General features: G+C 42.0%; 1 protein-coding gene across 2 annotated transcripts; it reads right to left on the bottom strand.

Moving 5' to 3' along the window:
• Window positions 1–365: 365 nt before the first annotated feature.
• LOC139929242 (endophilin-A2-like) lies at window positions 366–12,896 on the bottom strand. Of its 2 annotated transcripts, XM_071922083.2 has the most exons (9): window positions 12,739–12,896; window positions 8,144–8,212; window positions 7,807–8,023; window positions 6,754–6,887; window positions 6,332–6,490; window positions 5,241–5,344; window positions 4,718–4,857; window positions 4,536–4,592; window positions 366–3,535 (listed from the first exon to the last, which is right to left on the bottom strand). In XM_071922083.2, the coding sequence occupies exons 1-9, from the start codon at window positions 12,781–12,783 to the stop codon at window positions 3,348–3,350; spliced, it is 1,113 nt and encodes a 370-aa protein (XP_071778184.1). In that variant the 5' UTR covers window positions 12,784–12,896; the 3' UTR covers window positions 366–3,347. The 2 variants fall into 2 exon arrangements, with proteins under 2 accessions (XP_071778184.1, XP_071778187.1); XM_071922086.2 differs by lacking the exon at window positions 4,536–4,592.
• Window positions 12,897–13,401: the final 505 nt, after the last annotated feature.

Raw genomic sequence — 13,401 nt, 5'->3', positions numbered from 1 at the left:
ATGAGATGCTATGGAAATAATCCCAACAGCTGGCTGGTGTAGCCGACTGTGTCTGGTTGTCATACAGAGAGGCTATGCAGATTAAAATGTGGCTGGTGAGGGATAGAGGTCTAAAGTGTAAAGATGTTTGTTGAGCAAAAGCATTTGTGTAAATTAAAGTATTAATGAATGGATAGATGGATTGATTCAGGGATGAATCAATCATGGGTGTTTAGCAGGGGCCTGATTAATTAATATGGTATGTGTTGCAAAAGGTCTGATGCATAAAGATCAATGTTAATACCATAACATGAAAATATTTCAATTTAGACAATCATCTCAAACCAATTAGGCTGTAACAATGGCCTATGCATGACACAGTTAGGGCCAAATTACTTCATATTTATTTGAAGAAGTGAATGAATAGCATCCATTCCCATATACATCGTAACAAAAATATACAATACACTGGAGATTATACATAGCACAGAGGTAATCCATATACCCTAAAGATAATCCAGGATGATCCCACTTTTAGTCTTCCCACAGTGTCACAGTTACAAAAATAAGGCATCGCTTAAGACACAGAGACACAGAGGCTATAATAAAGACACATGCAAAGCAAATACATTTTTACACTGAAAACTCCATTAAGATTGTGCATACTAAAATAAAGCTTTTTACGTCAGATAATACTTCTTTCAGTAATAATGCAAAGTTCAGACACTTCTGGGTTTTGATGCGATACCACGCATCACAGAATGTAGTGCGAACATGAATGTCAGCCACAGCATTAGGGAAACTATTACAGCTGTGACAGCAGCACACAAAAAAATTGATCTTTAGCCCTTTGTTCCGTGACATCATTCATCATCAATGTTATACGAGCTGCGTAATAGCCCAACCTGAGCCCCTTACTCGCCCCCCCCCCACCCCCACCCCGTCCCTTCCCAGGCCCCGGGCTTTTGATTTAGTCTAATGAGGCATGTTAACCCACACCTGAACCACATAGATTATTACTCAGCACAGACAAAACCCCACAGCCCTTCATCCAACATGAATAAGATACGAGACATGCAAACATAACATTGAGAGGCGCATACTATGCTAATAATAAGATGATTCCTGGGATGGACCAGGGAATGAGGTTAGGCTACAGAGGCACCATGGGATGGGGCAGAGAGTGAGAAAGGGGGCAGGGGTACAGGGGCAGGTGGTGAATAGACACTGGTGGGGGCAGGGCATAATCCACTGCTGTGTGCCCTTTCCTACTGAAAAGACCTGTCTGTTCCGCTTCCAGCTCAAATAGAGATGGGAGAGATGAGCTGGGTGGGAGGGTGGGAGGGGGGGTCTAATAAGGGGATCATGACGAGAGGAGAAAGTTGGCGTTTTTGTGAACAGCAAAAACCTTCACAGTTCAGAGTCTCCTTGTAATAGGCTTATTTGAAACTGAAACCAGGGACAGCCACCACTAAGGCCTGTACACAATGGCAAGGAGATAGCATTTTCTGTCAGGTCCGGCGCTCAGTTTCAGCCTGAAAATACAGGCAGGTACAAGACACCCAATACTTGTCAGCCGAATTTTCAAGCTCTAAATTATAGGTTTGAGCACCAAAGGAAGCTGACAATCAGAACCAACATGTTCTTTCCGGTGTGACTGCCACCCATAACAGCACTGAAAAAATTAAGTTCACAGACAGAAAATTCATTAGCAAACAGTTGAGTAAAAACCCACAAGACATTGTCAGTGACACTGCCAGCAGTATCAGTGGAGCCTGAAAAAACAAGAGGAACTCCAGGCTGTGTGCTTATGGCTTTGGCTTAATGCTGCACAATATTGACAAAATCATATAGTGTCATTTTTGCTGAATATTTTGATTTTGAATTGGGGAAAAAAAGTTTGCAAATTTCTACATAATTTCCTTTTCAGAACTTCAAAAAAATGGCATGTGGAAAAAAAAAAAATACATTTTTAAGATTTGCCCAGTTTGAATATAATGAAGTATCTTCTCCAATATGCAACTTAATTTTTATCACAGGGATTCTGCACAGCACCAGAATAACTTTTTTTTTTTTTTTTTAACAGGCTGACTGAAACATGTTTACTGCAGCCTCTTGCAATTTGAGAATGAATTGTGCAGCCCTTCTTTGGCATCAGCTCTAAGACACATAAGGTGGAAGGCAGTGGGAAACATTGGAAGAGCTGCAGTCGATGACAGTTTAGCAACAACAGCAGAAACAGTGATGTCAATAATTAAAAAAAGCAACTAGCCATTTTCAAACATGAAATAAGCATATTTTTGGACGCCCCCCCTCTAACTTTTAGAAATCACCTATGAAAACAGCCTTTTATTCTAGAATAAAGTTTTTTAGTTTCCCTGACTTGCATTTGTATGAAAAAGAAAGAACAAATAACCACAAGTATAGTCAATCACTGTTGACTGCTGACTGGTTGCAGGAGTGATTCTGTATTCACGGCCAAGTATTTCCAAAGCTAAATAAAATATATATACATATGAGAAAAGAATGGTATCTGCGCTAACAATTTAGGCAAATCACCCAATGGATCTGACATAACAGATGACAAAGGCCAAGAGACCGTGAGACTGAAACCAACAGCCAAGACTGTATCTCCAGCACCACCAGATGGCAGCAGAGGATAGTCCCAAACAGCGACAACAGTCCTCCATGTTAGCTCCAACGTATCCATGATGACAACACTACTAGAGCCTCAAGGCAGAGACGGGAGGACTGGGAGTGTAGGAACAGTGTGTTCATAACACTGTATGTGTGTGTGTGAGCGTGTGTGTGTGTGTGTGTGCGTGTGTAGTACCAATACAAACAACGGGTAGTGATCAAATGAACAAGATAAGATATGTCATGTTGTGAATATAAAATAGGTTAACAATATCGGTATAAAGTTTTTGCACTTCGTAGTGTTCGTGGATACTGCTGCTCACATGTGATGACAGATGTAGTTCTTGCATAACCCTTCTTCATCAGTCCCGGTGAGAGAGGTGTAGTGTAGAAAGTGCACAGGTGCGCAAATGATGACTGTGAAGACTCGGAGTATGGTAAATGCACCCAAACACTGTACCATCATTTCTCTGAATTAACATCCCTCTATCTCTACTCGCCTTTTTTCTCCCCTTAATCCATTTCTTAACAAATCCTAATAGTATAAAGAGGCCTCTTCATATCTTTACTCAAAGACACAAAAATGTAGGTCCCTGTCTTGAGATGTTTAATCTTCAATTACGATAAAGAAGAGACGTCTTTTGACTATTGAGAGTTGCTGTCTGATAATCCATTATCATCCCCCTTTTTCATCCTCTCCATCCTCCTGTCCCCCTCCTGCCTTTCTGGTTTCAGTGCAGCAGAGGCACCACCACTTCCACGTAGTTGTTGGGGAAGTATCCCGACTGGCCGCGAACGGTTCCCTCGAACCAATTCTCATCGATTCGAGTGGTCAGGGTGATGATGTCGCCCTCGCGGAAGGCCAGCTCTCCCTCGTTCTCCGGCTCAAAGTCGTACAGGGCCTTACAGCATGGCTCAGCTGAACGAGAGAGAGAGAGAGAGACAAATAAGGACATTGTGTGAAACAGAGTATAAGATTAACCTGGAGATAAAAAATGAAAGGGGGAGGGAAATAGACATAGGTAGAATTGCCCTTTAACAAGATTAGTACATTCTCCTCCAGCAGGATTTGATTTGAGTCAGTGTGTCACCAGTATGGTTTCCAGTAGGACTACAGCACTCTGCATCAGGATCACAACACTGAGCTCAGTCAAACAGAGGAGAGGTTTATGAGTTAGTGATCAGTGTGATGAGGAGGGAGAATCCTTCTGAAGCTCAAGATCAACATGAGGGCATTTAAATATCATAATGACAATGTTTTTAGGCCTGTGACTTTTCACGTATATTGTCACATATGTTTGAATGAAGTGGTGACTGAGATTTGGAAAAGGTAGAACTTCAGGGGATTAACTGATATTAACAAGACGTTAACAGCTCATTATTAGCCAGTCCTCTTAAAATAAATAATAGGAAATGTTACTACGTTTTACACAGTGTATCCAATTTCAATTAATTCACCTGAACAACATTTGTAAAAAAATATTACGACAGTAGCCCTAGTTCTTGAGGCTCAGAAGTTTGGTCTATCAGTGAGCAAGTTGACTGTGAGAGACAGACAATTCAGCCAACAATGGTTGTGAAAAATCAGACTTTTAGTGCAATTAAAAATTTTACATTCCACTGAGAACATTGACTAAAATGTCACAGTCATAGACATCCATAGCTGTGGTCAGATTAATAACCACTCTCTCTCACAAGCCCCCATCTTTTCCTGGGGAGCTGACAGACTGGATGGGCTGGACAAGAGGATTAGTGAACCCAACAAACTCCATTCAATGATGTTACTGAAACACACTCCAATCACACACACACACATACACACTGTCTTTCTTTTGCACAAATGCGCAACAGTGTCAGTGCAATTAAGTGAGCTGCTCGAGCTCTGTGTAAGTGGCACACTATCTCCATCTGTGACTCACGCGGTCTGCTCTTCATCGAGGTTCTTTGGAAGGATGAACCTGGATATAGTGCTGGGGCTGGTCAGGTCACAAGAGGAAGGACACATCAGTACTAACAATGACACCGATTTACACACGTGCCTTCTCATGTTCAAACGCACTCACAGCTCTCGAAGAATATATAGGAATAGTTGTGAGTTTACCAGCAGAGTAGGATGGAGGGTTTGTTTGGGAAGGTGTGTATCCTCCGTTGGAGTGCTCTGCCTCTCCGAAGTCAAAGGCGGGTGCGGGTTTGGGTTTGGGGGTGTATTCACGCCTTGGACGAGTCTGGGCTTCGTTCACCCTGCATACAGTCAGAACAGAATAAAAAAAACAAAAAACTACCTGCCTGAACTGTAAGGATGCAGTAATCCAGATATCAGGCTGAACAAGAAGACTGGTATCAAAGAATTTCCCCAGAACTAAGTCCATCATAAATCAAAGCAAATCCACTTGATTTCTGGCCTTTTTCCAAACATAAAATTGAAAAATAAATCATATCTAAATCAGTTGTGTGAACTGAACCAAAACTAACAGTCTAAATCTACATTGTTCAGTAAAAGTAAGTGATCTGTGAATTGGCATCGGCAGAGAGAAAGTGGCATCGTTGCCACTTGGTACAGTGGGTACAGCCTAAACCTACGGAAAGCATGCGATGCTCCACAAACACACAGTCACGGCGCTGACCTTTCTCTAAGTTTGTCAGACAGCTCCTCCAGGATCTGCGCGGCCTGCTTGTGGTACTGCAGCTGAGACTCCACCAAAGAGGACAGCTGACTCACCTGCTCCACCTACATGCACACGCACACAACAAACTGTTTTAGAATGAGACCAAACACAAATGAAATGCCATCTCTTACAATAGCAACCGTGCTTTGATGCATACTTCACCGACTCCTTTTAACTATGGTACGTCAAAGTTGTATTTCTGAATTGTTCTTTCTTTGACACCGCCCGCTCCCATCTTTTCCCATTCGTTTATCATAACATCACTTATGCCATCATAACTGCTTCACCCAAAAAGCTCTGAAACGCCTCATTACGACAGGTATGAAAGAGGTAAATACCAAACTAAACGGGTTTGACGGGTTTGCAAGTCATGGTGGAAAAACAAGTCATGTCACCTGAGACATGCCGTCCTCTGAGACATTATATAACCATTTGGCTTGCTAGCTGAGAAGCTGTGGGCAGCCAGTAACATGCCTTTCCTGAAATACCCATCAATGCTTCCAGTCATACAAAGAGATACTAGCTAGATTCAAGATTGCGACTCGCTCTTTAGAGTCTCTCAAGTAGGACACACAGACAATACTGAATTCCACTTATTCTCTTACTATTCAGTGGCTTGGCTGCCATGACTCATACAGCTCTGCTGTTGCTGATCTGGGTTCAGAGTTTTTCCTATTGACGCAGGTAATGGTTAATTTATGCCTCTGTCTTTTGTATGTCTAACTGGTTCTGCGTAGGGCTACACAAAAGCAGTGGTATGTCCCCGTAGGCTGCAGAAGTTCTCTACATAGGTTACGTTAACCTCCAGAACATTTCAGCTGTGCATCAGTTTAGGGTAATTCATAGACATAAGTGGTTTACCAGCAGTTGTCTATTAAAAAGGAGGTGAACTGACTGATTACTTGTACATGCATCCTTTAAACTGAACACGTGAAAATATGAAAAATCCCAGCAAGTTTAAATGTGCCATCACGACACCAACAATATGGATTGCAGCATAAATAAGAGGGAGGATTAGACTTGGGGGATCTGGTCTAGCGGCCACTCACGTCTGTCTCCAGCAGGTTGTGCATGGAGCTTTCCGCCAGCTCCTTGGACTCATGGAATTTCTCCAGGGCCTGTCTGAGCTCTTCGTCTGGGATCTTCCCCTGACGCTTCTTCTTGTAATCATAGTCCAGACGGCGGCCTTCCAGTTTCTTCAGGTGGTGCTGAAGGGGTGAAAGGGGAGAGGGGTTTGGGATAGAGAGGAAGAGGTTTCGCAGATACCTCGTTACATAACGATCAAAGTATTTACATTTGTTTATCGTTATTTGTGTGTGACAGCTCTGCTATGCTGTTGGCTTGATTCAGATATTTGCATGCTATTAAACTGGTATTATGTATCTGGAAACATTTTTCATACGATGGCAGATGACACATTAGACCATGCCCTGCCTGTACGTGCAGAAGCATATTGTCTCTCCCATTCTACCTGGATGTCTTTAATGTCCTTTTCAGCGACTGCCTGCAGCGGGTCAATAAAGTTCTGCTTGACATCGATATCCAGAGAGTCCTTGACCTCGGCCAGCCTCTTCATCGACTCTCCTACGTCCACTAGAGCCCCACCTGCAGGTCAGACATGTGCACACACATACAAAATACCAACATCAGGTAGTATAGGACATGGTGCAGCATGTTACAAAGTAGGTACACACACACACACACACACACACACACACACACACACAGCCCCTTCATCCCGAGGAAAATTTGCACCCCCTGAACAAATACACTCACACATGCTTTCCCAGCATTGACTTTGCTGCAAGCCTATTTTTTCAGCTTAGTCCTTAATCCTTTTATTGCCACATTTTATCCGTATTCTGCTCCAACCTTCCTCTATTTTCATGTTGTCCAATCAACAATACACCAGGGAGCAACTGTAAAAAAAAAATTCATAGGAGCACATGTGCTCCTAATTAAAAAAAAATTAGGAGGAGCACAGAAAGAAATTTAGTGGCACACTCACAAATTAAAGTGTCAGGTTTTATTAGTAGATAATGAATAGACATTGTGCATCTCATTTGTGAATGCTTCCAAATACTGAGTCAGTATTGCCCTTTGCATTTGTGTGTGTGTGACAAATAACACCAATTGCCTCCTGCAGTGCAGCAAGTTAGCATTTCCTCACCGTTTTTGACCACGTTTTCACTGAATTCTCCCGGGGCTCGCAGCCTACTCTACTAAGGGCTCATTTAATTGGGAATTGCAGTTTTGAAAACAATGCCCAACACATTAATCACAGCCGAAGCATTTAGATGTAAAATGGCAGTGTAGCCATAGTGGTTAGAAGGCGAAGTCTCTACTCACACAGGCGCTTGTGTTTGATATTTGTCATTCACAAACGTCTATTTTTTGGAGCAAATGCAAATAAAGTGCTCGCACCGTCGAGTCCTGATACACCACTATTTATCTCTTCCACCCTCTACTTCCTCCTCTGTCTGACTGTCCTTCTGACTGACCTTCACTCTTCCACCAGTCTTACCGAAGTTAGTGTCCTCGCCCATCTCCCGTCCGTACTTGGTCATGCACTCCCCCAGGAGGCCCTCAGGCTGCGGGTAGCCCGGGCTCTTCACCTGCCCTCGGATTTTGGACACCGTGTTGAGCATGGTCAGCTTAGCTCTCGATGCCGGGTTGGGCTGGAGGTACTCTGAGGTTTTACAGATGACATCCACCACTGCTTTGCTGGTGACATCAGCTCTCTGGTGGCACAGGTTAGAAGAGAGAGCAGTTTACACCCGGTTGTATATACATAACATACCAAAGATATTGTAATCCTACACATGAACTTACTATAGATATATTAAAATGTATGAACTTACCCTCTCCAGGTCCTTGAAGTCTTCATCCAGTTTGGTTCCCTCAGCTCCTCCAACCTTCTCACTGACCATCTATGAACACAGAGCAAACAGAGCGATGAAGCACACTGAACTCAGCATGTTCACTGGTCTCTCAAGGTAGAATACTTACAGGATTTTTTTAGAGCTGCAACGATTAATCAATTAATCGATTAGTTGTCAACTATTAAATTAATCGCCAACTATTTTGATAATCGATTAATCGGTTTGAGTAATTTTTTAAGAAAAATAAGTCAAAATTCTCTGATTCCAGCTTCTTAAATATGAATACTTTCTGGTTTCTTTACTCCTCTATGACAGTAAACTGAATATCTTTGGGTTGTGGACAAAACAAGACATTTGAGGACGTCATCTTGGGCTTTGGGAAACACTGATCGACATTTTTCACCATTTTCTGACATTTTATAGACCAAACAACTAATTGATTCATCGAGAAAATAATCAACAGATTAATCGACAATGAAAATAATCGTTAGTTGCAGCCCTAGATTTTTTTTGCTTACTTAACTTGCATAACTAACTTGACATTCTACACTTGTCCGGATGAAACAAACATTTATAAAAATATCCATGATGAATATTATTTTATTAATCCCCATAGGGAAATTCTCTTTTCGCTTACCCACCTCCACACGGAGGTCGGAGTGAACAGTCAACTAAAGAACAGAGAACCTGGAGCTGGTAAGACACTTCAGCAGGGCAGCTTCTTGTTGCCACAGGAACTTGAACCAAGCCTTCTGGGTGAAGGACAGTCTCCCTTCTCACTCCCTGCTGCCTCTTTCCAAACATTTTTGGACATGTAACATCTTCCATTATTTATTTCAGGCCTGGTTAACACAATTTCCAAATTCCCAGACGTCCGCAGGTTTTCCATGAATGGAGGAACCCCGGCATTACCAAGTCTGAATTAGGGAATTAGTACTGCCGACTGGACTTTCCTCACTACTGAGAGCCTTAGTTCCACAACGAATTATACGATGGGTTTCCCTGCCTTTCTCCAATAGCAGATATTCCATCAGGTCAGCACACACGTTGCAGTTTCCTACACCACAACCACATTCATGCATACTTTCACTAAACACACATGCTAACTCTATCTTGCTCTCACTCACTCACACATGGCAATAAACACACATCCTCACTCACATATGGCACCCATGTACACTCTCCATTTTTCAGCAGAGACAAACTCTAAATTCCTGTTTGGCTGGCTGGCAGGCCAAACAGAGCATCTCATTGTGTGTCTGCCTTCTCTCTTGCCTTGACTTGGTGCAGCTGTCAGCTCCTCACTGTACATAACACCTGTCACCAGATGGCTCAATCAATCTTTAGAGTTTATAAAATACACAGGCTAGGTCTACGTATATTCTTTTGTACGGGGAAACACAAAACATCTGTGGCTCTAGAAATGCCCAAGGCAGCGATGGACAATTGATGGCCCATGGGCTGCATCTCAGCCCCCACACCCTCCAATTATAAAATCAATTTGTCAATAAGCAGTACTTTTAACTGCAATTTCTAGTGAATCTTTTGCTACCAAATTTACATACTGCCTGAACATTAGTTGGAAAAGGAGGTTGCGCTTCAACAGTGGGATTCTCAGTGGAGTGCTAAACCCAAAATCCAGAGCATGTTCCAAAAACTATGAAAGGTAGCACATCTCAAATTTCCAAGTCAAGGAGGACAAAATACTAACATTTCACTTATTTATTTGGCTCACATCACAATAGAAAAATGCTTATGCGTTTCCGCACAGAGCCTTGAACGCTCTGAAGAAGGCTCTGTGCCGAAACGCGTAAGCGTTTTTCTATTGTGATGTGAGCCAAATAAATAAGTGAAATGTTAGTATTTTGTCCTCCTTGACTTGGAAATTTGAGATGTGCTACCTTTCATAGTTTTTGGAACATGCCTGAACATTAGCTTAGCCATTATTCACACACATGTACACATGCACATACACCCCTCCACCCCCCTGCTGGCCTCATAACTGTACACAATTTTGTTGTCCTCCACCACCGTTAACACCGCCCATCCCAAGCCTGATAAACCAACAGTTAGACAAAGCCTAAGTTATATCCTAAGCCTAGTTGTTGGGGAGGTGGGGTTGGGGTCTTGCCTCAGTAGAAGACATGGAACAGAGCACCTGGGTTTGGTCTTCTTGGTCTGTTACTAAAATGACTAAATGATTAAAATGATAAGCAGTGGTTGTGGACCCAACACTATGTGCATAATGTAGGCTATAGGTGTATGATTAGCAAACTGACTGCAGTGTTTCTGTTAATCAAGTATTCCTTCACGGCTCAAGGTATGGCTTGGGCCTTGGTTAGGCTATAGGTAACACGTTAGCCTCCTCCTTGTGTTCTTTTCAAAGCCTGAATGACAAGATGCAACACTTGTTTGTCATGTCAATGCTAATATGGGGGTGAGATATCTTATAGATATATGTTGCAGTAGTTGAGGCTTTTGGCGGTGGGAGTTACCAGCAGTAGTTGCGCTGTACCGTGGTTTTAGATAGCAAGCCATCTATACCACAAGTGTAAACAAGCAAAAATGTCACAATCAATTAAGTCAGTGGAAAATAGGTAGCAAAGACAGAACTGCTTTGTTTGCTGCTTTGTTATTACTACTTGTTTCTTGACTGACTGACTAAATCTGTTTCCACTGGATTACTAAAGGCCTGGAATCTGGTTTGGGCACAGCAGTCACATAACAAGGATTCCATTACCCACACTGAGGTACACACCCACTGACCAAGGAGCCGACACTCACCACATTGTTGTGTAGTGATACTGCAACGCAAAGCCCTGTTCCAAGGCAGGTGTCATCAAAATATGTTGCCTGATGAAGAGCATGGTGGCTCGAAAAGTCACCACAGTGTGGTAATAAATTCTGCAAAATGGAGCATTGCAGTGTGCGGACTTCAAGTCATTCCATGTACCTGTTATTTGCCAAGGCAACTGCACTTTAGTCTTAGCACTTTAGTTAGGGATGTGCGTGCCTTTTTCCTGGTGTGATTCATCAAATTACAGGCCACCTGTTTTGTAGCCTATGTCTTGTTGAGTTTCATGCTTCTGGTGATGGGTTTTAACCACCTTAAGATATTTTCCCAATGTGCTAATAATCTGGAAAAAATATATAAGCACAGACAAGGCTTGGACACAAAATATGTAACAACAGCTGAAATTGTCCATCCCTGTTTAGTATCCTAAGCTGTAACGACCCCCCCCCCCCCCCCCCCAAACAAACAAAATTGTCTAGGTACCACTATCAGATTTATTTTTTAAGCACATGCTACTAAAATGGCTTAGTAAAGCTGCAGTGAATAAATTCAAGAGTCTTAAAGCGAACCAATGCAGAGATTTGTTAGTTAGAGACTAACCTGAATGTCTGTAAACAACCTGTCAGTGAGACATTTATGTGACATGGACTCCAGTCATGTCCACTGTTTAGGCCTACAACATTCAACTTGCTTCTCTGAGCTGACATAATCTATCTGGTGTCAGTGTGTTAAATTGTGCTTGAAGTTTTAACTAGGCTATGTCACGCTGGAAGAGTAGAGACAACATTGGAGTGACATTCCAAAACAATATGTCCAACAGTGGAAAAAGTCACACCTGTGGTGAACAAAATTAAAAACAAAGAAATTATACTTTCTATAGTAGGGAACAGAAGTCCCTGATTGGCAAAATGTTGTGGATCCATTGTATCTTAGAGATACTGAATAGCTTCAGATCAGCTCATGATTTATTTTATTAAAATGAATATACAGCAGTATGGAAATGAACTAATTTCCCTACAGACAACTGCAATTTGTATGACATGAAGGAATACTGATGTAATTAGTCTGGCCCGTCAACAGCTCAATCTAACAGTTAGAAACAACCGTCGGCAATCCAATATGTTGCTGATTATGAAACTTCACTGTAACAAGAGGGTACTAGTTATAACATTGTAGTGAGGAATCCACCTGTTCTGTGTACAGCAAAACAGCCGAAGCAAACAACCATTCATCACACACTGGCCTTCCAGCATCTTCATCAAGCCAGACTAAGCATCCTCTCAATGTGTGATTTTGTGTCAGTCAGCAGTAACGTTAGCTCTGTCCCTCAGTAAAATGCAGGACGCAAATCCAGTTTAACAAACATTAAAACTTACTTGGCTGCAAATCCATTACCTGACTTATTAACGTTACAGGCAACAATGAAATGACCAGAGAAAAAAGTTCCAGCATACATCATTTGGCGATAGCTAGATAAGTTACTAGATAACGTTAACATGACTTTCTAAGCGTTACTTTTGAGAGACGACGTATTTGACAGCTGATAACGACGGGCATAACAACAATAGCATATTATCAAAAGTTCAAGTAACTGAAAGGAAGACTGTTTTCAGATGTTTAACCAGGAAAACTTGTTTTATATTTAGCTATTACGTTAGCCAATTTGGTTAAGTTAACTAACCTAGCTAGCTTGAAGCTAACTTGCAGGAAAAGTAGCGTTAACGATAATGTTAGCTAGCTAGCTAAGCTACCGGCTAATCTCAAAAAGTTGCGCGCTTACCTGGCTTGCTTTGTAGAATTGCTTCTTGAATCCCGCAACAGACATCTTGCAACGCAGATGTTACTACTTTGGTAAGTAAATTAGTGTTAAAATAAAGCTGTAACTTTGACGTTTACAGCACAGACCTGGCTACGCGTCTTCAAACTTTGCACCGTGGATGTGGAACTTGCTAGGCAACCACTCTATTTCCTGGCTTGAGGTTGATGAGGGTGGCTCCATCCTAGTGGATAAACTGGGTCAACACGCACACACGCACGCACACACACACACACACGCACGCACGCACGCACACACACGCACAGACACACACACACACACACACATCCAAACATCCTTCTTTCCCTCTCTGGAAACTGACACACACTGAATAAATTACATCTGACCTTTATACTCATGTATGTTTCAGCTGAGACCAACATCCATTGCCCCACTAATTCATTACTTTATGTTGCTGCTGTCCACTCCTGGTTGATAGGAAACTAATGGCACATTAAGATATTACTTGACAAACACATTTTTAGTTTATTAGTTTAGTTTACTCGTTTTTAGGGATTTGTAAAAAATTCAGTTCATGTTTTATGACTTATTACCTAGAAAAATATTAAAATCACTGGCATCAAGACAATATGCACAAGTCTTTGATTAGCATTACATCTACAGAGG

This window comes from Centroberyx gerrardi, chromosome 13 (genome assembly GCF_048128805.1).
Source record: "Centroberyx gerrardi isolate f3 chromosome 13, fCenGer3.hap1.cur.20231027, whole genome shotgun sequence".
Taxonomy (NCBI): domain Eukaryota; kingdom Metazoa; phylum Chordata; class Actinopteri; order Beryciformes; family Berycidae; genus Centroberyx; species Centroberyx gerrardi.
Note: the sequence above shows the minus strand (reverse complement) of the source record. Positions and strands in the feature narration are given on the sequence as shown.